This window comes from Prionailurus viverrinus, chromosome D2 (assembly GCF_022837055.1).
Source record: "Prionailurus viverrinus isolate Anna chromosome D2, UM_Priviv_1.0, whole genome shotgun sequence".
In the NCBI taxonomy this organism is placed as follows: Eukaryota; Metazoa; Chordata; class Mammalia; order Carnivora; family Felidae; genus Prionailurus; species Prionailurus viverrinus.
Genome location: NC_062571.1, coordinates 18,429,418 through 18,449,249, shown reverse-complemented (window position 1 = coordinate 18,449,249; position 19,832 = coordinate 18,429,418). Strand labels below are relative to the sequence as shown.

Genomic DNA, 19,832 nt, shown 5'->3' with positions numbered 1-19,832 from the left:
GTCGGGGGACCGAGGCCGCCTGCCCCACTGTCCCTCAGACCGCAGGCTCAGGCGTTGCTGTTGGGTCGGGGCCTCCTCTCCTTGAGCTGCTAGACTTTGTCTGGAAGAGGGACTGGAGTGAGAGGTCTGGAAGGAGTGCCCACTGAGGGCTGCCTCAATTCAGTTACGAGAAACCATCGCTTTTACAAATGCTCCATACGTACGTGGAACCACATCCTCCTCTGGAGATGAATGCGGTGTTGATTTTTTTTTTTTTAAGTTTATTTGTTTTGAGAGAGAGAGAGAATGCGGGTGCGCACAAGGGAGGGGCAGACAGAGAATCCCAAGCAGACTCTCCACCGGTCGGCACAGGGCCCTCTTCGGGGCTCGATTTCACGAACCGTGAGATCATGACTGGAACTGAAACCAAAAGTCGAACGATTAACCGACTGCGCCACCCCTGTGCCCCTGAAGTGTTGATTTTGACCTGCGTAATCAAGTAAGCAGGCGTTCACACAGATCGCACAACGGTGCAGCGCTCTCCGGGACCCCGGACCTGGGGACCGCGGGTTAGAGCGTGTGCGGGCAAACCGTCAAAAAGCAGTGGCCTTCGAAGAGTAGGTGGGGTAGGTGGAGACGGTGGGGGAGCTGATGCCGAGCCCTCCGCACGGCAGATGCCCCGCGCCGCTCTTCCCTTCATTTGCCAACCACAGGAGTTGGTGCGGTTCTGCCCGTTTCACTGGTGAGGGGATGGAGGTTCGGAGAGCTCAGGGGTCCAGGATCGTACCCCTTGTTGGACGCTGGGGCTGAGGTCTTTATCCATCAAAGCCTGTGGTCCCCTCCACCCCTGATGCTTAGGTAGCGAGCGAAGACTGGGAAGGTATTCTGGCAATGTGGAATAGTCTGTGAGCCGAAATGTGGCTGGGAAGGTAGGCTGGGTTCAGATTATAGAGGGCCTTGAATGCCCTGACCTGGGGGACCAGTCTGCCCTGGCGACGTCAGAAGGCCTTCCCACGTTAAGTGGGAAGCAGCCTGATGATTGCAGCAGGCAGAACCCGGAAGTTTGGAGTTCTTTTCATGTCTCTAAAAGTGCCATGCTGCTCCTGTGTCCCTACTGATTTTGTAAAAGAATATGGGAACACCTTGTTTCGTGGCACTTTTCTTTTTTTTTTTTTTTTTTAACATTTATTTATTTTTGAGAGAGAGAGAGAGACACACACACACACACACAGAGCATGAGTGGGGGAGGGGCAGAGAGAGAGAGGGAGACACAGAAGCTGAAGCAGGCTCCAGGCTCTGAGCTCTCAGCAGCACAGATCCTGATGCAGGGCTCGAACTCACAGATGGAGAGATCATGACCTGAGCCGAAGTCGGACGCTTAACCGACTAAGCCCCCCAGGCACCCCCCGTCATTGCACTTTTCTTTTCTTAAAAAAAAAAATTTTTTTAATGTTTATTCATATCGAGAGAGAGAGAGATCATAAGCAGTGGAGGGACAGAGAGAAAGAGAGACAAACTGAAGCAGGCTACAGGCTCTAAGCTGCCAGCACAGAGCCCAATGTGGGGCTTGAACTCAGGAGCTGCAAGATCATGACCTGAGCTGAAGTTGGATGCACAACCTACTGAGCCACCCAGGCGCCCTCCCTCATTGCGGTTTTCTTAATTGAACTTCACAGATACTCCCATTTTTCATAGTGTGCAGGTTTGTGGCAACCTTGCTTGAGCAAGTCTGTTGGCACCGTTTTTCCAACAGCATTTGCTCACTTCATGACTGTCACATTTTGGTAAATCTTGCAATATTTCAAACTTATTTTGTTGTTACATTTGTTATGATGATCCGTGATCAGTGATTATGACTCACTGAAAGCTCAGATGGTGGTTAGCATTTTTTAGCAAAAAAGTATTTAAAAAAAATTTTTTTTAACATTTATTTATTTTTTGAGAGACAGAGAGAGACAAAACATGAGTGGGGGATGGGGAGAGAGAGAGGGAAACACAGAATCCGAAGCAGGCTCCAGACTCAGAGCTGTTAGCACAGAGCCCGACACGGGGCTCAAACTCAGGAACCCTGAGATCGTGACCTGAGCCGAAGCCAGATGCTCAACCAACTGAGCCACCCAGGCGCCCCAAAAATATTTTTATTTATTTTAATATATTTTTTTATGCGTATTTAATTTTGAGAGAGAGAGAGAGAGAGAGAGAGACAGAGTGCAAGTGGGGGAGGGGCAGAGAGAGGGTGACACAGAATCTGAAACAGGCTCCAGGCTCTGAGCTGTCAGCACAGAGCCCGACGCGGGGCTCGAACTCACGGACCATGAGATCATGACCTGGGCCCAAGTGAGACGCCTAAGCGACTGAGCCACCCGGGTGCCTCATGGAACAAGTATTTTTAAACGAAGGTATGCGCATCGCATTTTGGACATAATGCTGTTGTCCACCAAATAGACGACAGCATAGTGGAAACATAATTTTTATCTGTGCCGCGAAACCAGAAAATTCATTTGATCCACTTGATTGCGACCCTTGCTTCCTGGCGGTGATCTGGAGCCAATCCTGTCGTATCTCTGAGGTTTGCCTATACAAGGAACGTCGAAAAGCACGTAGAGAAAGTAGCAGTCACCCGCGTGCAGAGTCCGGCGTGAAGCACTGCTCACCGCTGTCGTCCTCTCCCCCCCGCGCCGTGTGTGCTCTGCACAGGCCAGCCGTGTGCGGGAGAGCGCTGTCACACCGTGCCACACACCCCACGAGTATTTCCACACCCCTCAAATGGTGACTTTCACTGGCTGGGACTCTGTTCCATCATGTGGTTACTCTGGTGTATTTCACGTGCCCCTTCCCTGTCACATCTTAGCCGTTTGGGTTTCTTTTCCGCACAGATCCTTCAGTTTCGGGTCAGATAATTCAGGATTTGGAGCCTCATTTGGGAGCCTTGTTGACCCAAATGTTAGAAGTTGGGACGACAGAGGACTTGAGGATGGTGATGCGGTATGTTCTCCAAGGATTAGACGTCAGTAACGTGTGGAAGGGAGATGTGAAGGTGGGTACCCGTTCTCCCTTGTATGGCAGGGGCATAAATGATAATCCGCTCGAAGGGGAAAACTTATTCGAGTTGTGGTATCACCCCTGGAAATGAACACACAAAATCTACCCAGTAGAGACTGTGCCAGGGGGTTTATGGAGGGAACCGTGGCCTGCGGAGAGGCCTGGGGCTTTAGTGTAAGGGACCTTATTTTTCAAAGGGGAACTTTTTCAAAGTACAACTCTGTGTGCTATCATATGAAATATTAAACGTAGTATCCTCATAATTTTGGCATATAAAAAAGCTAAATTCTGCTCATTCTTTGCTTAAGACATCTCCCGTCATACCGTTTAAAAACTGATTCGGTCACATGGGCCCGATCCTGTTTGAGAATCGCTCTGATCGGCAAGCTGCCGCAGTCCTTTGCACTTCGTGTATTTGGTGGTTGCTAATGGAGCCCTGCATTTGCATTTGGCATCACATATTTTGGAGAGCCTCTGCATGGAGCTTACGTGCTGGAATTTCTGCCAAGCAGCTGTGTGCACTGGACTGGTCAGCTGTCCCTGCTCGCACAGGAGGAAGAATGCCACAGAGCCAGCCATGCAGCCCATGCCTTCTGGTTCTGAGCTTTCTCTGCCTCATGAGTGGCTTCTTGACTTGTGGTTGTAATCAGCACACTGGCTTCGGTTTTGAGTTGGATGGGAAGAGAGCTGGAGAGGGTAATTGAGGCCACAGAGGGGCAGCGGGAGAGCTCACGTCTCTCGTGCGTGAGCAAGAGGCCCAGGCTGGACCAGGGCCACTGCTATGTGGCCGTGGCACTTGCCCCTCTGGAGGTTTCCATCATGTGCATGTGCAGCATGATTGGGCCCCAGCATTGAGAAGGGTCAGTCTCAGAGGCTGGTTTACAGAGGAGGCAAGACTGGAGGCTGAGCACTCAGGGCCAGAGAGGATTTGGCTGGGGGGGACGTTGCTATGGAGACAGGGAGGAGGGTGTTGTGTGCGCGGCAGGGCAGAGGTTGTGTGGGTGTGAGAAGGTGGACAGCGAGGGAGGCGCCAGTGTGCAGGCCCTTGGTGGGTACAGGTGGGTGGGAGAGAGGGTGAGGCCCTTTCCATCCTCAAGCAATCAGGAAATCGAGAAGATGAGCGGGGGCAGGGGGCGGGGCTACCTCGGGGTGAGGCAGTGTGTAGGGGCGTGGCTGGTCAGGGCTTGAGAGAGGGAGAGGGAGAGCAAAGGGCAGAGGCCAGAATTGTGTGGGTTTATGGGACTGCGGGGTTAGGGGAGGAAGGGCCGGCATGAGGCTGAAATCGATGGTGTAAAATGCCAGCCTAGGGTCAGACGTTTGTTGACATAGGCACTCGCTAAAGTGAGTTCCTTTCCCACCGAGTCCCTTCTCCTGGTTTAAAACCATCACCTGTAATCTAATGGTTTCACTGTGTCCGTGTTTTCCCCTGGCTCCTCCTTTTCCCCAGGAGCACATACGATTCTTGTACAGGTGACTTACGGCTCGCTGCCTCTTTCCACACCATCTGGATGAGACGAGGTCTGTGTAATTAGGTTGCTGCACCGATCTGTGGCCTTGTTTATTTTACTCTCTTGGTGCCTTTGCCTGCTTGGTTTAGTGAGATGCTACTGCAGAGGCCTTTACTTTGCCACAGTTGGGCTCATTTTCTTTATTTCCTGATTGCTTGAGGGTGGAAAGGGCCTCCCCCTCAGGATTTAGCCTTAAACCAGGTCTGGTCCATGCCCGTGACACCGGGGTGCTAATGGGCCCTGCTGTATCTCTTCAGTGCCCGTGACCCGGCTTCTTCCCAAGATAGACTTGTTAGGAGAGAGCTGGCCGTTTCTGCTAACTTTGTGTTTTTTTCCCCCTCAGGCCACTTTGTCAGCCATCACCCTGATCAAGTTGCTCCTGAGCTGCCCACTCGGCGGAGAGAAAGCGAGTCTGTTCTGGTGTGCGAGCCCCCAGATAGTCACGGCTCTGACCGTGAGTCCCCCTGGGTCGTGCCCTCCGACTCTTCACCCCTATTCCTGTAGGCCGCGTTTTGGCTTCTGCCATCTCTGGCTTTCTGCAGAGTGTTTCTGGGCGCCGCGTCCTGAAGACGGCTGCCGGCAGAGCGCTTTTCTGTCCGTGCCCGTGCCGTCCGCGCTGTCGTGTGGCCCCTGCAGATGGGGTGCAGCGGCGGTGTGCAGGCGTGTCGGGGAGCCTCGGGCGGCATTCGGCGGGCGGCACCGGAAGGCACGCGGCGATCAGATGGGGCTCCTGTGGAAGCCTGTTTAAAGTAGATGAGATGAGGGGCGCCTGGGTGGCGCAGTCGGTTAAGCGTCCGACTTCAGCCAGGTCACGATCTCGCGGTCCGTGAGTTCGAGCCCCGCGTCGGGCTCTGGGCTGATGGCTCAGAGCCTGGAGCCTGTTTCCGATTCTGTGTCTCCCTCTCTCTCTGCCCCTCCCCCGTTCATGCTCTGTCTCTCTCTGTCCCAAAAATAAATAAACGTTGAAAAAAAAAATTTAAAGTAGATGAGAAAGAATTCTGGGGCTTTCTTTTGTCCCCACAAATTCTGGGGTCAGTTTAGTGTATTCATCCATTTGCAGGGGTGTGTGTACATTCACAGTGTGTGATACAGTGAGAGGAAAGTGGCTTTATAGAGTGGGATAGTAGTGTTGCAGACAGATTATTGTCACAGTCGCACCCGATGGTTAGATTTTGGCACCTGGTGGATACGTGGGGCAGTCCCATGACTTTCTGTTTGACCAGCACAAAACCCTCGTCTCGATTGGGACTGTCCCAGTGTTTCTGCCCTCTAGAGTCTCCAGTCAGTATCCTCGCACAAGAGCCGTATCTGTTTCGACATCATCACCCGCTGTAAGTCTCTTGTGCTACCTGAGAGAATGGGCTTGGGTTAGCACATTCTCAGCGCAGAAGGATCTAAGGAGTGGACTTAATGCTCTGGGTTCTGGTCTGTTGCTTCTTCGTTTTCCTGGAAATCTGCATTTGGTGGGTGGCCCTCATCTTTCCCCAGTGCGTGTAGTGGGGACCAGGAGGGAGAGTGACGGCTGGAGGGAAGAGGGGCTCGTGCGGTGCGCGGTCAGTGTCGGTGCTGTGCACAGTAGGGCTGCATTAATATGCACGCTTGTAAATCTAACGGCGTGAAGTCAGCACAGCCGGTGTCCCCCGACAGATGGGCGCTGTGAGAGGCCCCAGCAGGGCTGCTGGTGACACATGGCAGCGTGAGGAAGAGGGTCACTGGTGAGCTCTCCCAGCTTACGTAGGTCAGACCTTGAGTTGCCCCTCATCATTTTGAGTCCATTCTCGTTATTCTCTAGAACAATAATCAAACATCTGGAGCTGATTTTTAAGACACGTAACGAAGAAACTTGATATAGATACGTAGAACTATTGACCTTTTTGGGAAAATATTATTAGGTGTATCTGGTGTGAAGTTTCCTTGTTCTGAGAAATTGGAGGAGTGAGTCCTTGTAAGGAATTACTTCTCTTTGTGGTCGATGAGTCCAACAAAGAGTCCCAGCGTGCGTCGCCGTTGGAGATGGAACGCTGGGCTCCTGGTCTCCTCAGAAGGGTGCCTCTGACCACATCAGTTCATTTTGGACATTCTTACTGCTGTCATGTTAGTTCTTACCTCCGTCTATTTCACTTGTTGTATTTTCTCTGTAGAGAATCACCTTCATTTTCTCTCCTTCCTTCCGTCTTTTTCTGTAGCTGCAAAACCGAGAGGCTTGTCGGGAGCAGACTGTGCCCCTGGCGGTGGTGGAGTCCATTTTGGACGTGCTCGCAGCCTTGCTGCGGCGGGGGGAGGGGACCATCGGCAACCCGCACCACGTCAGCCTGGCCTTCGGCATCCTGCTCACCGTGCCCTTGGACCACCTGAAGCCCCCTGAGTATGGGAGCATCTTCCTGAGGACGCACAACGTGCTCTTTTCCATCCTGCAGTGTCACCCGAAGGTGAGGAGGTGGGGCAGGGTGCCAGGCGGCAGAAAAGCAGCAAGAGAGAGCCCTACTGCGGGAGGACGATAAAAATGGTGACCTGCTAAGCGAACTTCTGGGTTCCGGTACTTTCCAGGGACACAGTGGTTTCTCAGGCACAAAAATGTTGGATCTTCACACCAGGCTGTTTGAGTTTCATCTTTGTTGGGTCTGACGCTTGGAACGGCGTTTGTGTACTAGCTATTTAAGGAAGCTCGTTACGAACGATTCTCTTTTTGCAGGTCGCGTATCTAAATGTCACTCACTTGCTTAGGTGTCTTTACAGGTTTGTGACTCAGATGGGTGTAGGGAGTGAGGCATCCGGAGTTCCAGTTTTATAGTATACCACCTTTGAAATTAAACTAAATGTCCCATGGAAAAGATTCCAGTTCAGCCGACCTGTACTGAACATTTGCTCTGTGTCTCACTTCACCCTTACAGCAAGCGTGTAAAGTAGGTGGGAGTTCATTCTATTGGTAAAGGAACTGAGGCTGGGAGCTGCTAAGGGATTTGGCCAAAGCCACCCAGCTGAGTCTAAATCTTAGCTACAGGATTATTGATTCTTTGGCCTGTGTTTTTCCCAGTGCACCAGTGCTAATACATGGGATGTGTGGGAACTTACAGATAAGCTGTGTACACATAGACACAGACACAGGCAAATATTTTTAAGTGTTTTCATGTCCTCGAGTTAGAGACCTGACAGCAATGTAGTTTTTTAAAAAAAGTTCTCTGGTAGACTAAGCACTCGTGACGTTGGGCCTTACTCCAGCCCTTCCCCACTGAACAATTGCCTTTGTCCCTGGCTGTCTTGTGAGCATTTTGTTTTAGATCTCTCTGCTGATGGTTAGATTTTTTTTTTATGTGACCGTATGACATGCACATAGTACAAATCAGTTATAAGCTGGAATTGCTGATCTCGCAAAAGATGTAGGATTCCATGCAGTTGATGAAAAGCAATATTAGAAAGCTGTGGGAACCTCCCGCGGAACCATTAACAAATGATCATGTAGCGGAATTAGACCATTTAATGAAAGGAGAAAATTGACAGGGATAACGGTGTGTCGCAATCAAGAGTGATGTGACCAATAATAGTAGCTCTCACCCACTGCCTTTGGGTTAGGGTGGGGGACGGGCCCACATGGTGCGTGACCACGCTGTCGGCCGTGTGCATGGTTGAGTTGACAAAAGCACCAGGCTAGAGTCTGCGTAGGTGAATCTCAAGGGGATAGCCTGAGGCCACCTCAGCCAGAGTGCCCAGCAGACTGGTCAGCAGCTGGTGCCATATTAAGCCAGGGTGTGAACTCAGTCTGGCTCTGGCTCCGTGTGCTTTTAATCAGTATGATAGAGGATTATGAGGGGTCCTTGGGAAGTTTGATGAAGCTCTGGAATACTTGTGCGAAAACGAGTTGTTTCTGAGCATGCTGTGAGGTCAGTAATTTGATGTGAAGAACGGGATGTTATGCTGTCAAGAATTTGGTTGGATAAATTAATGCCAAAGAAAAAAAATCCCAACACTTGATTCACTCTTGCTCATTCTAAGAATTCTGAGAAAAGAGCAGTGATGTCCCGCAGATCTTTGAAGCACTGTGGGGCACGGTCTGTATCTGCATTGTTCACAGCACTCACGGGCCACGCGTGTCCTGACCACTTGAAATGTGGCCTAGGAGCTGTAAGACTAGGAAATGAATTTTTATTTTACTTCATTTAAGTAGTCTCATGCAGCGTAAGGTCGCTTTATGGGATAGTGTGTTGTTTTGATCACGATCTACAAGTGGTTGAATATAGGGGTTCCTGGATAGCTCAGTTGGTTAAGCATCCAACTCTTTTTTTTTTTTTTTAATTTTATTTTTTTTTAATTTACCTCCAAATTAGTTAGCATATAGTGCAACAATGATTTCAGGAGTAGATTCCTTAGTGCCCCTTGCCCATTTAGCCCATCCCTCCTCCCACAACCCCTCCAGTAACCCTCAGTTTGTTCTCATATTTATGAGTCTTCTGTTTTGTCCCCCTCCCTGTTTTTATATTATTTTTGCTTCTCTTCCCTTGTGTTCATCTGTTCTGTGTCTTAAAGTCCTCATTTGAGTGAAGTCGTATGGCATTTATCTTTCTCTGACTTGACTAATTTCACTTAGCATAATACCCTCTAGTTCCATCCACGGGATCCAACTCTTGATTTCAGCTCATCATGATCTCATGGTTGTGAGATCGAGGCCTGAGCTGGCTCTGTGCCTGCTTAAGATTCTCTCTGCCCTCTACCCCCTACCCTCAAAAAAAAGAAAAAAAAATTAAAATTTTTGTATCATTTTTCAAGATAACTTTCTAGCCAGACCTCTTGGTCACTAAAAAATGAGAAGTTTTGATCCTTATTTTAAATGGATTTGTTTTATGCCATCTCCTTCTAGTGCAGTTATATTTGAATATGTTGGCTGTTGTTTCTTCTTTTACCCATTTCCAGAATGCATTAGTAACAGTTTACAATAACAGACACAGATTGAGAAAATTCTAAACGGTGATCACCCCATTAGACTCCTAAAGTTTTGAGGCACAGAAACCCTATCCCAAACCATTAAAACAAATGCTAAAGAGTCAAGTAAGGTGGGTGAGCAATTTCCCCGCAAGGAAGCAAAAAAGAGGTAGCCACACTCTTTTGAGCATCCTGATAGACACGGGTAAGAAGGAAATAAATCAGGGGCACCTGAGTGGCACAGTTGGTTAAGCATCCTACTTTGGCTCAGGTCATGATCTCACGGTTCATGAGTGCCAGTCCTGCTTTGGGTGAGCTCGAGCCCTGCTTTGGGTGAGCTCGAGCCCTGCTTTGGGCTCTGCACTCTCTCCCCCTCTCTGTCTCTCTCCCTCTCTCTCTCCCTCTCTCTCTCCCTCTCTCTGTCCCTTCTTCCTGTCCCCTCACTCAGTTGTGTGCTCTGTCTCAAGAAACAAACAAAAAAGGAAATAAATATGAGCACCTTTAAAGTAGAACTTGAAATAAACAGTTACTTACATGTGTTTATATTCTTTTGTCTATTATTCCAGGTAATGCTGAAAGCCATCCCTTCTTTCTTGAACTGTTTTAATAGATTGGTGTTTTCAGTTATGCACGAAGGGAGGCAGAAAGACAAAGGTAAATGTCAAAGTAACAGTATCAGATACATGATTTCAAATGTGTTTATCTTGTGGTGTCTCTGGTTTCCTATGTTATTGAAAGTAAAACCACCAGGTTGAGTTAAAACTTTTTTTTAAATGTCTTGTCTTTGAGAGAGACAGAGTGTGAGTTGGGGAGGGGCAGAGAGAGAGGGAGACACAGAATCCAAAGCTGGCTCCAGGCTCTGAACTGTCGGCACAGAGCCCAGTGTGGGTCTTGAACTCACGAACCATGAGGTCATGACCTGAGCCGAAGTCGGACACTTAACTGTTGACTGAGCCCCCCAGGTGCCCCTCACCCAGTTGAGTTTAAATAAGAAACATTCAGATCACTAGATGAAGACCTCAAATAGTGTTTAAAAATTTCAAGCTGTCACATTTATTTATTTATTTATTTATTTATTTATTTATTTATTTATTTTTTGCTGTGTCCAAAGCAGTGAGTGCATTTGTGATTTAATTGAAATAGTTCTTTTTCTGGGAAAAAGAAAAGGATCTAGATTCAAGAAGTGTTTGCGGCCAGGGGGATGTAAAGTGAGTACAATCCCATTCTTGCCCTGGAGGAGTCCCCAGTTTTGATGGGGAGGCTGAAAAAGAACAGGCATTTACAGAGCTGCTCCATTTTATTAGAGGGATGAGGTCGGGCAGGTCACCGTTTCAGCTTGTCGTGGCAGGGCTGTGTTTGTTCGCCGCTGAAGCGAACTGCCACACGGTGACAGCACAAGTGACGTGTACAGCTTGTCGTCAGCCTTGAAGGTTGTTGGTTCTTGCTAACTTTCTCATTTGGGGGAGATTCTCATTATTAAAAAATTTGCATATAAATTGAGGCAGTCTGTATTGCGCTATTTCAAATTTGCATAGCGTGGAACAGCCTCCTCGCGTTCGAGGTGCTGCTAAGCACAAGGAGTGGGTACCTGGGGGAATGTTCTGGAACCACAAAAGAGGGCTCTCTACCTCAGGGTGTCAGGGAAGACCCTGGGGCCGCAGTTGTAGACGGACTGGGAACAAATGAGTGGTACTCAGCTCCTCCCCGTCCAGTGTGAGTCACTTGAATGGGTTTGTGGGTTCAGACTCGTAGATTTCAGTAACTGTTGAGAAGAGAGAAGAGGTCTGCTGGAATGTGATTCCCGAGCTTATTCTGCCTGGTTTTGAGATAAGTCGGTGGCATAACGAGGTGTGTGCTTTCTCCCAGCCTGGTGCGGAGCCACGTAATGTTGGGGTCGGTGTGATACTGTGAGAGTGTTTAGGAGCAGGATTGGGAAACAGGTTCCGTCTCCCGTGCTAGCCTTGGTCCGTTGGTGGTGGCTAACTGTGGCACTGTGTCAGGGTCCCCGAAGTCATGATTGAGCACAGCAGGAAGAACCCCTGTTTTACTAGTGACATCTGCCTGCACAGGCGATGGGAAATGGCGGTGTCGGGAAGGCCCTGTTCCACCCCCGGCTGAGCACTGGGGGAGCAGAGCCCTGGGCACACACTGCCTCAGGCGTGCCCCGCGTGTGGTTGAAAATGTGTCCTTTGTCCTATGTTCTGAGGGGCGTGGGACATGGTCATGCGCGTGGCTCTGCCACGTCTGTGCTGGTGCAGCTCAGTGACCTCCCATCTCCCAAGACCCGGTTCTCGGATGTGCTCACAGATTAGCCAAGTAGAATTTTAACTACGTGCTCTGTTCTTGTTGGCATCCAATGCACTCTTTGCGATAACCACGCGTGAAATCTGTGGCTGAAATGATTCACGCCAGGTATTCACGTGAACTGGATGTGTACTGAGCCGTGGGAAAACAGGGAAGAAACGGTACGTAGTAGATATTCAAGTGCTTCATTAAAGTACGTTTGTGTTGAAGTGTCCAGTGAATGTTAGAAATTTACATAACTTGGGGGTACCTGTGCGGTTCAGTCGGTTAAGGGTCCAACTCTTGATTTCGGCTCAGGTCATGATCTCACAGCCATGGGATCAAGCCCCACACTGGGCTCTGTGCTGACAGCGTGGAGCCTGCTTGAGATTCTCCCTCTCTGCCCCTCCCTCCCCCACTATGCGTGTATGTGTGCACGCCCTCATGCACTCTCTCTCCCTCTCTCTCTCTCTCTCAAACTTGAAGAAATTTACATAATTTCATAAAGTTACATTGTATCTACAAAAAACTCAAGATGTTTGCACATGTAAACAAGGTTTTAAAAAAGGCATTGTGCATTCTGAAACTCGAGTTTATTGAGTCGTAAAATATGTGTAACAAGCTGCATCTGTTTAAAGTATACAAATGAATGAGGTTTTGTTTTGAGAGAGAGAGTGCACACAAGTGGAGCAGGGGCAGAGAGAGGGAGGGAGAGCATCCCAAGTGGGCTTGACACGGGGCTCGATCCCACAAACTGTGAGATCATGACCTGGGCCAAAATCCAGAGTCAGACACTGAACCGACTAAGCCACCCAGGTGTCCTGAGTGAGTTTTGATAGGTAAACACAATCAAAATACAGAGTATTTGCATCGTCCCCAGAACAGTCCTCTTGTAGACTATTCCTGCTCTGGCCTCTGCCCCTACCAACCACTGATCTGTTTGTCGCTGTAGATTTGTTCGCGGCTTCTAGAGTTTTATAAAAATGGGTATATTTCTTGTTGAGTGGAAGTTGGGGAAGGTGTTCTGGCATGTGTTGGGGTTCCCCACCTGGCTCTATTGTGAAGGGCTGGGGGAGCGGGTGTGACCAGGGCCTTGGGGACATGGTAGGCTGTTAGAACGCTTGAGAGTAGTTTGTTAAGGCCTGGGGGTCCCGGCACCATAGGGTGGAAAGAACTAGGAAATCGAAAGTAAATCAGGGATGATAGGAAGATCTCTAGTAATGGTAGCTGAGTCTTATATCTATCTGCCTACACAATTTCTGAAACATAAGCAGGCAAAGGCATAATTAATTAAGCCATCTGATCTTTAAAATCGTGTGATGTCAAAACAGTGTTTTTTAAAGATAATTTTTCAATTTATACTTTACTTATAGACCCCCATCTCCTTTTTAAATACAATAGCAGTCAGATTTCATTCAAAAAATCTTGATTGTTCTACGCTTCTTAAAAAACAAACCCACATACTCTTGACTATGTTATGTGTTCTTCCCTTTATAACATAAATATTTGGATATATTGTCTCCCTCATTCTGTCTGCAAAATAAGCCAATTAAAGAGTCTTGGAGAAAAGGGAAGACTTGAATAATTTTCAGCTGTGTTAAATGTTTAACATTAGAAGGGTCAAAACGCCCGTGTTTTGGACTAATCCGGTTTGGAAACACTTTCCTTCCACAGGAAGCACAGATGGCCTGTCGGTGGTCCTAGAGTGTGCCCGCCTGGTGGCGAGGATGTACAGCCACATCGCGTCGCGGGCCGAAGAGTTCACGGTGTTCTCCCCCTTTATGGTGGCCCAGTATGTCATGGAGGTGCAGAAGGTAAACCGAGCTCACTCTTACCCAGTGCTTTCATTTGTAGTCCTTTGTAGAAGGGGCAAGCGACGTTTTGGCCTGACGGTCCCAAACCATCCGTGGGAGCGGGCTGACCTGCCTGTGTTCCGGGCGCAGCAGCACCCCTGCAGGGTGCCCGGGACCACCGAGTGAGGTGATGGTCAGAGGGCTGGCGTGTCTGGTACACAGAAGGCGCCCACTGACCGTCAGTCAGTTCTCCCCTCTCGCTTCGACACAAGCCGCGGGGCCTGTTTTGGTTAGTCTGTGGGGTAAACAAGGTGAGATAAATGCCTTCCAGGTTTAAGAACAGGAGCTCGCATAGGGCCAGGCTTAATAGTGATCAGGAAGAGGGGTCTCGGGACCCCCAGCAGTAGGAGTTCTCTTGGAGTGCATCGTGCATGTGAATCAGCTGCTCTCGGACACTCAGGGTAGAGACAGCGGCAGATGCGTTCAACTACGTCAAACAGAAATACTTTTGTCCTATTTCATCTGACTCTTTGACTCAATATTGTGGATGGTTCATTCATTGTTCAGCAGTGATCTCACTTTGGAACGTCAGTGTGTTATTTTCAAAATTCCACGAGGCCCTGTGTGACCCACGTGGTAAAGTTCACTACAGGACTTCGTATCGAACTGTATTTAAATGGAACGTCAGAGGCTTGAAGTCCAGTGTGTTTGCGTGTATATCTGTCTACTTTTGCAGGTGTAGATGTACATCTGTATTGTTTGTATTGCTTTCTATAGAATAGCCCCCCTTTGTAAGTCTTGTAAGAGTAACGTTAAAACCATTGGTAAACTTGTCACGTTAGAGATTTCTCGAGGGAGATGGGGTTGAATGAGCTTTCTCAGAAAATCTGTATCCGTTTTCATCTCGACCCCTTTTCAGGGCGAGTCTAATTATAAAAATAATTTTCAAACACACTAGCCTTACTCTCGGTGAGTGCAGATGCTTGTCATGTGGGTGGGCACTTGGGTTGGAGATGGGGTGTGGGTGGGGCAGACCCTGCAGGGTGCAGCCCGGCCCCGTGGGTGTGCACAGGGTCCCCCCCAGGCAGGGGAGGAGCGGTGACAACCTGGGAAGACCCCTTCGGGTCAGCCTTTGAGTGAGAGATGGGCTTCGGGTTTGGTTTCCTTGGAATTACTTGGCATTTTTATAGAATCTTCATATTTCCCAAATACCCAAGTCATTAATATGTAAGCTTTTGCGGAAAGAAAAGCTGGCATTATTTTCCGTTTCAGTGAAGAATAAAATGAGAGCTAGTAATATCGTGTAACTAAGGGCCAAGAAGGGAGGTGATGATTTGAACCCTTAAGTCACTAATTATTATTCTGAGATTTACTTTATGAGAAGTCTCTGATTTCCTGGCCTCATTACTCATGTCTAATTTATGCTTATCAGTTATTTTTTTATTTTTAATCTGGAAAGCCCAAGGCCTTGGGAATTCTCTAAGGCTGTAGCATCCTAGAATTCATTGGCAAGAGTCTACATCTTATCTTTCATTTAGTTTTTATTTCAAGTAATGAAGAAAATATCCCATGTGTATCCGAGGCTTCTACTGAGCACTGTAAATCTTTTCCAGACCAGAAAGACATTGGTAAGCTTAATTAAATGCTAGATAGCAGGTACAGCTAAATGAGGAGAGGGTATGGGTGAAGACCTGACAGTGGTTAGGGCAGGTGACCTGGTGAGGGCGTGTCCTGAGCGGTTCCTACAGATCTTGTACCCTCCGTGCAGTAATGTGTCACAGTGGGGATGTGCCAGGGAAATCACGGCCACTTTTCTCTTTTATCCATAGATCAAATTTACAGCTGTCTGTTTTGATAGCCTAGAGTAAATAGCTTGTACTGCCCATCCTGCATAAGGTCCTTTTATGCGATTTAGAGACCCGCGCATTCATAGGTCCGTGATCCTGGTGGAGTAGAAACTGACTTTTCCCCCCTTGTTTTATAAATAGGCTGTTTGAAACACAAAGATGCGAGGTGGTTGTGTCGGCTGGATGCTGCTGGCCTTCCTGTGACCCAGCAGAGCTGTGTGCCCCGTGCTGTCCTTTGACTATTGAGTCCCCATGCGAGGAGGCGGTGGAACTCACAGGACCTGGCCTCTGACTGCCGGAGTTCAGGTCTCAGTTCTGCCACTGGGACAGTTATTTCACTTTCTTTGCCTTTGGAGATAGAATTATTTGTTTAGTGACTGATGAGTAGATGAATAAATGAGCGGTGAACTTACAGGGGTCCACACCCAGCTGGTACCATTCAGGACTTGTTTTTTGCTTGTTTCGTTTTGTTTTTTCCTTCGTTCCCTAATACCTTCCAGTAAAATCACAGCTCCACCTTCTGTCCTTGAGTGGTTTTTTGGTTTTTTCTAATGTTTATTTAGTTTTGAGAGTGCGAGCAGGGGAGGGGCAGAGAGAAGGAGACACGGAATCCAAAGCAGGCTCCAGGCTCCGAGCTGTCAGTACAGAGCCTGATGTGGGGCTCAAACCCAGGAACCATGAGATCATGACCTGAGCTGAAGTTGGACGCTTAACCGACTGAGCCACCCAGGTACCCCGGTCCTTGAATGTTCTTACCATCTGTAAACAGTAAGACTTAAGACAGAAAGTTTTTGAGCTATCGTGTGAAAATGACCGTAACTTTTGTCACCATCTTAGTGACAGAAACAAATTGCATCTTTAAATTTTTTTAATTAAATTTTTTTTAATGTTTATTCATTTTTGAGAGAGAGAGAGAGCGAGTGGGGGAAGGACAGAGAGGGAGGAAGCATCTGAAGCAGGCTCCAGGCTCTGAGCTGTCAGCACAGAGCCTGATGCGGGGCTTGAACCCACAGATCTTAAGACTGTGACCTGAGCCAAAGTCGGATACTTTTAATTGACTGAGCCACCCAGGCGCCCCACAGATTGCATCCCAGCGGTGGCTTTGGTGACTCAGACTTCCAGTTAATATGGTGTATCCTCACCAGAAGTGACGTGTTTGTGGTTTAACTCTTTTAGGCCATCAAGACATTTCTAAAGAATCTGCCAAATCCCAGACCTGTCTGCCAGAACCTTCCTGTTTGTTTTGGTTACAGCTCCTGGGGTATTCAGACTGTTGAGCACCAGGTTCAGCTGAAACCTGAGTGGGTGCGGCAGACGCGAGTAGAGCCTGGTCCCTTGGCCTGTTTGTCTAGACATTAGTCTGGACCTCTGATCTGAGGGTTTGTGTGCAACATCCGACGTAGCCAAGGTGGAGCCGACTGCCCAGCCTTCCTGCTGTGCCCCAGATTTTAGTTAACCCAGAAGTTCAGGGAAGAAAGGCCTTTCTAGGCTCAAGGACCGATCTGGCCATTCTGGGGATGTTAGAAATTTAGGTCCCATTGAGCTATTGTTGGTAGAAATAAAAAGATGCATTAGGTGTAATCATAAATCACATCTGATTTATTTGGATATGATGTGGTCTAATTACTGACTTCGGCCTATCGCTGATCTGTTTGCAGCGCTTTGGAGCCTGCCCCCTACCCCTTGCCCCCCTGCCCCCCGGCTGCCCCGCTGTGTGTGCCGGGGGTGGGAGTGAGAGTCAGTCACGTAGTGAACATCGCTGCCGTTATCCCATCGTTAGCGTCGCTTCCAGTGTGATTGGTCAGGTTGAAGAATGTGGCACAATGTGCATGTGGCTCTTACAGGATTTTAAATTTAAGGATTCCAGTTTTTATATGCCCCGGTAGATATGTAGGTAGGCATCATTTACTGAATAGCAAAGCTACCTCTGTGATTCTGTGATGTTTTATTCCAGGTTTTTGTCACTTGACTTGGCTTTTATTTCCCTAAAATACAAACTTTTTTTAAGATACGAATACTTATGTGCAAAATGTTGCCCCCACGTTGGGGGCCGAAGTGGAAATTGCTGCTAGGGTAGGGCTGTCCGAGGGCTTGTTCTCTGTGTGTTTGCTCTGACGGAGGGGCGTGTCCTCCTTTTCCAGGTCACCTTGTATCCGGCGGTGAAAGATCTCCTGCAGGAGGGCATTTACCTGATCCTGGACCTCTGCATTGAGCCAGACGTCCAGTTCCTGCGGGTCTCACTGCAGCCGGGAGTGAGAGACATCTTTAAGGAGCTGTACAACGATTATGCGAAGTACCACAAGGCGAAACACGAAGGCGAGAGAAGATACGCCGCCTGAAGCTGTGTTCCGAAGTGCTGCCAGTGTTCCTGTGCGGCGGCTTTGGCCCTTTGCTCTGAAAGAGTTGGACAACGAAAGACTTCAGACGTCCTAATTTGTAATGCTGAGATAATGTGGGTTTGTGTAATACACACTCTACAGCCATGTTTTGCAAACTGAATATTTTTTTAACGTGTCTTTTTATGCAGTATGTATTGCTGTGGAATCCTGATAATTGACCCTGGAATAAGGCGAATTTAATAAAAAATGGTCATTGTGGATGTTCCAAATGTGGTTCTTGTCTCTGTCGTCTAGGGGGTTGATGTCTGTTCTCCCCACTGGACACTATGTAGGTACATGGCTGCGTAATTAAGTCCCAGGTAAATATCATCGCCTTTTATGTTCTTCGGGTAACTTGGGAAGTATTCTTGAACTGTCCCTTGATCTACCTTCCCTCGGAGTATACCTTCTGATGGAGCCGGGAAATGTCAGAGCTTCGAGACCCGGCGTTAGTGGAGGTGCCTGCCCCGAGTGGGGGTGGTCAGCCTGTGTCACGGGCATGGACCTCTCCAGGGCTCCCTTCTTCCGCCTGCTCTTCCTGCTTCCGCTCTCTGAAGTTTCTTCTAGAATTTTCTTTTTCTGTTCAGTCTAAGAAATACTCTTAATCGTCTTCTTAAGGTACTTAAGCAATATATTTTATTGTGGCTACCTCAGAAAAGAAAAAGAAAAAAATTTAGAACATTCCTAGTATCGGCTACACAGACAGTACGTGTCATCGTGAGTACCTTGTTTTCATCCCTGTGCGTCTATCTAGATGTTCGTGTAAGTAAATATATAGTTGCCAAATTGGATCCTAAATACAATTTTGTTTTGTTTTAGTTACCTCGCTTTTTCCCTATTGCAGTAACATCTTTGGGTCTATGGACATTTGACACACTTTTTCATGGCTACATAGTAGTCCTTTGAGTAGATACAGTTGTTTAACTTAATAAATCTTCCCTGGTTAGACATCAGGATCTTTCTAAACTTCCTTTTACAGATGGTGCTTGCAACTGACTCCTTCCTTCTGTCGTTACTTCCGTAAGATGATCTCCCATAGTTGTATTGTTGGTCAAAACGTCCTATCCAGGTTTTGTTTTTGTTTTTGCTTTGTTTTATTTAGTTTTTTAAATATTTTTTTAATGCTTGTTTATTTTTGAGAGAAAGAATGAGCAGGGGAGGGGCAGAGAGAGAAGGAAGACAGAGGATCCAAAGAAGGCTCTGCACTGACAGAGAGCCCAATGCAGGGCTTGAACTCACGAACCCTAAAATCATGACCTGAGCTGAAGTCGGATGCTTAACCAACTGAGACACCCAGGTGCCCCATAAAAAAAAAAAAAAAAAAAAATCCTATTCATGGGCACCTGGGTGGCTCAGTCGATTAAGTGTTCGACTTCAGCTCAGGTCATGATCTTTTGGTCCGTAGGCTCGAGCCCCGCGTTGGGCTCTGTGCTGACAGCTTGGAGCCTGAAGCCTGCTTCAGATTCTGTGTCTCCCTGAGTCTCTGCCCCTACCCCACTCATGCTCTGTCTCTCAAAAACAAATAGACATTAAAAAAAATTTTTTTTGAATCCTATTCACTTTTAAAGATTTATATAAATATTACCAAACTGCCTTCCAGAAAGTGTACTGATTTATTTTCTTACTAGTGAATCAAGTTTAATGTAATTGATTTTCTTGGTTTTATGCTTCCTTGATAGAGATACGTTATTTTCTCTTCAATTTCTTTAGCTACCAAGAGCTTATACATTTTTCATATTCACCGTTTTTATTTTTTATATAGACCATGTTTATGTAATTATGTTTCTTATGTAATATTAGCCTGTTTCTCAATTGGGATATTTGGGTTTTTTTTTTTCTTACTATCTTGGTGGAATTTCTATTGGAATTCTCCTGAAATACAGACTTAAATTATTTGAAGGTCATCCCTAAACAAAAGGCTTCTTTTTCTAGCACATATGATTGGAACAGACATTATAAAGTGGAGTTTTGGGGCTACCTGTGAGAAACAGCTCACTTTTCCTGCCCCAGATTTGATTTTTTGTCTCTTGCGTTGGCTGACTGAGTTGGGGAGATGATTCTGCTTTGTATGCTGCATGCTTTATCCAC

At 47.6% G+C, this 19,832-nt stretch overlaps 1 protein-coding gene across 5 annotated transcripts in view; it reads left to right on the top strand.

Annotated features, from left to right (window-relative positions):
- The window catches only part of URB2 (URB2 ribosome biogenesis homolog), a 28,820-nt gene extending 10,855 nt beyond the window's left edge, over positions 1-17,965 (top strand). For 4 of the 5 annotated variants that reach the window (XM_047824861.1, XM_047824858.1, XM_047824859.1 and 1 more), the window contains exons 5-10: positions 2,856-3,016; positions 4,873-4,983; positions 6,716-6,958; positions 10,010-10,097; positions 13,401-13,540; positions 17,508-17,965. In XM_047824861.1, the coding sequence (XP_047680817.1) occupies positions 2,856-3,016; positions 4,873-4,983; positions 6,716-6,958; positions 10,010-10,097; positions 13,401-13,540; positions 17,508-17,705 (941 nt within the window). In that variant the 3' untranslated portion in view covers positions 17,706-17,965. The remainder of the gene's footprint in view (positions 1-2,855; positions 3,017-4,872; positions 4,984-6,715; positions 6,959-10,009; positions 10,098-13,400; positions 13,541-17,507) is intronic. The other variant, XR_007145277.1, reaches the window with a different exon arrangement.
- The last annotated feature ends 1,867 nt before the right edge of the window (positions 17,966-19,832 follow it).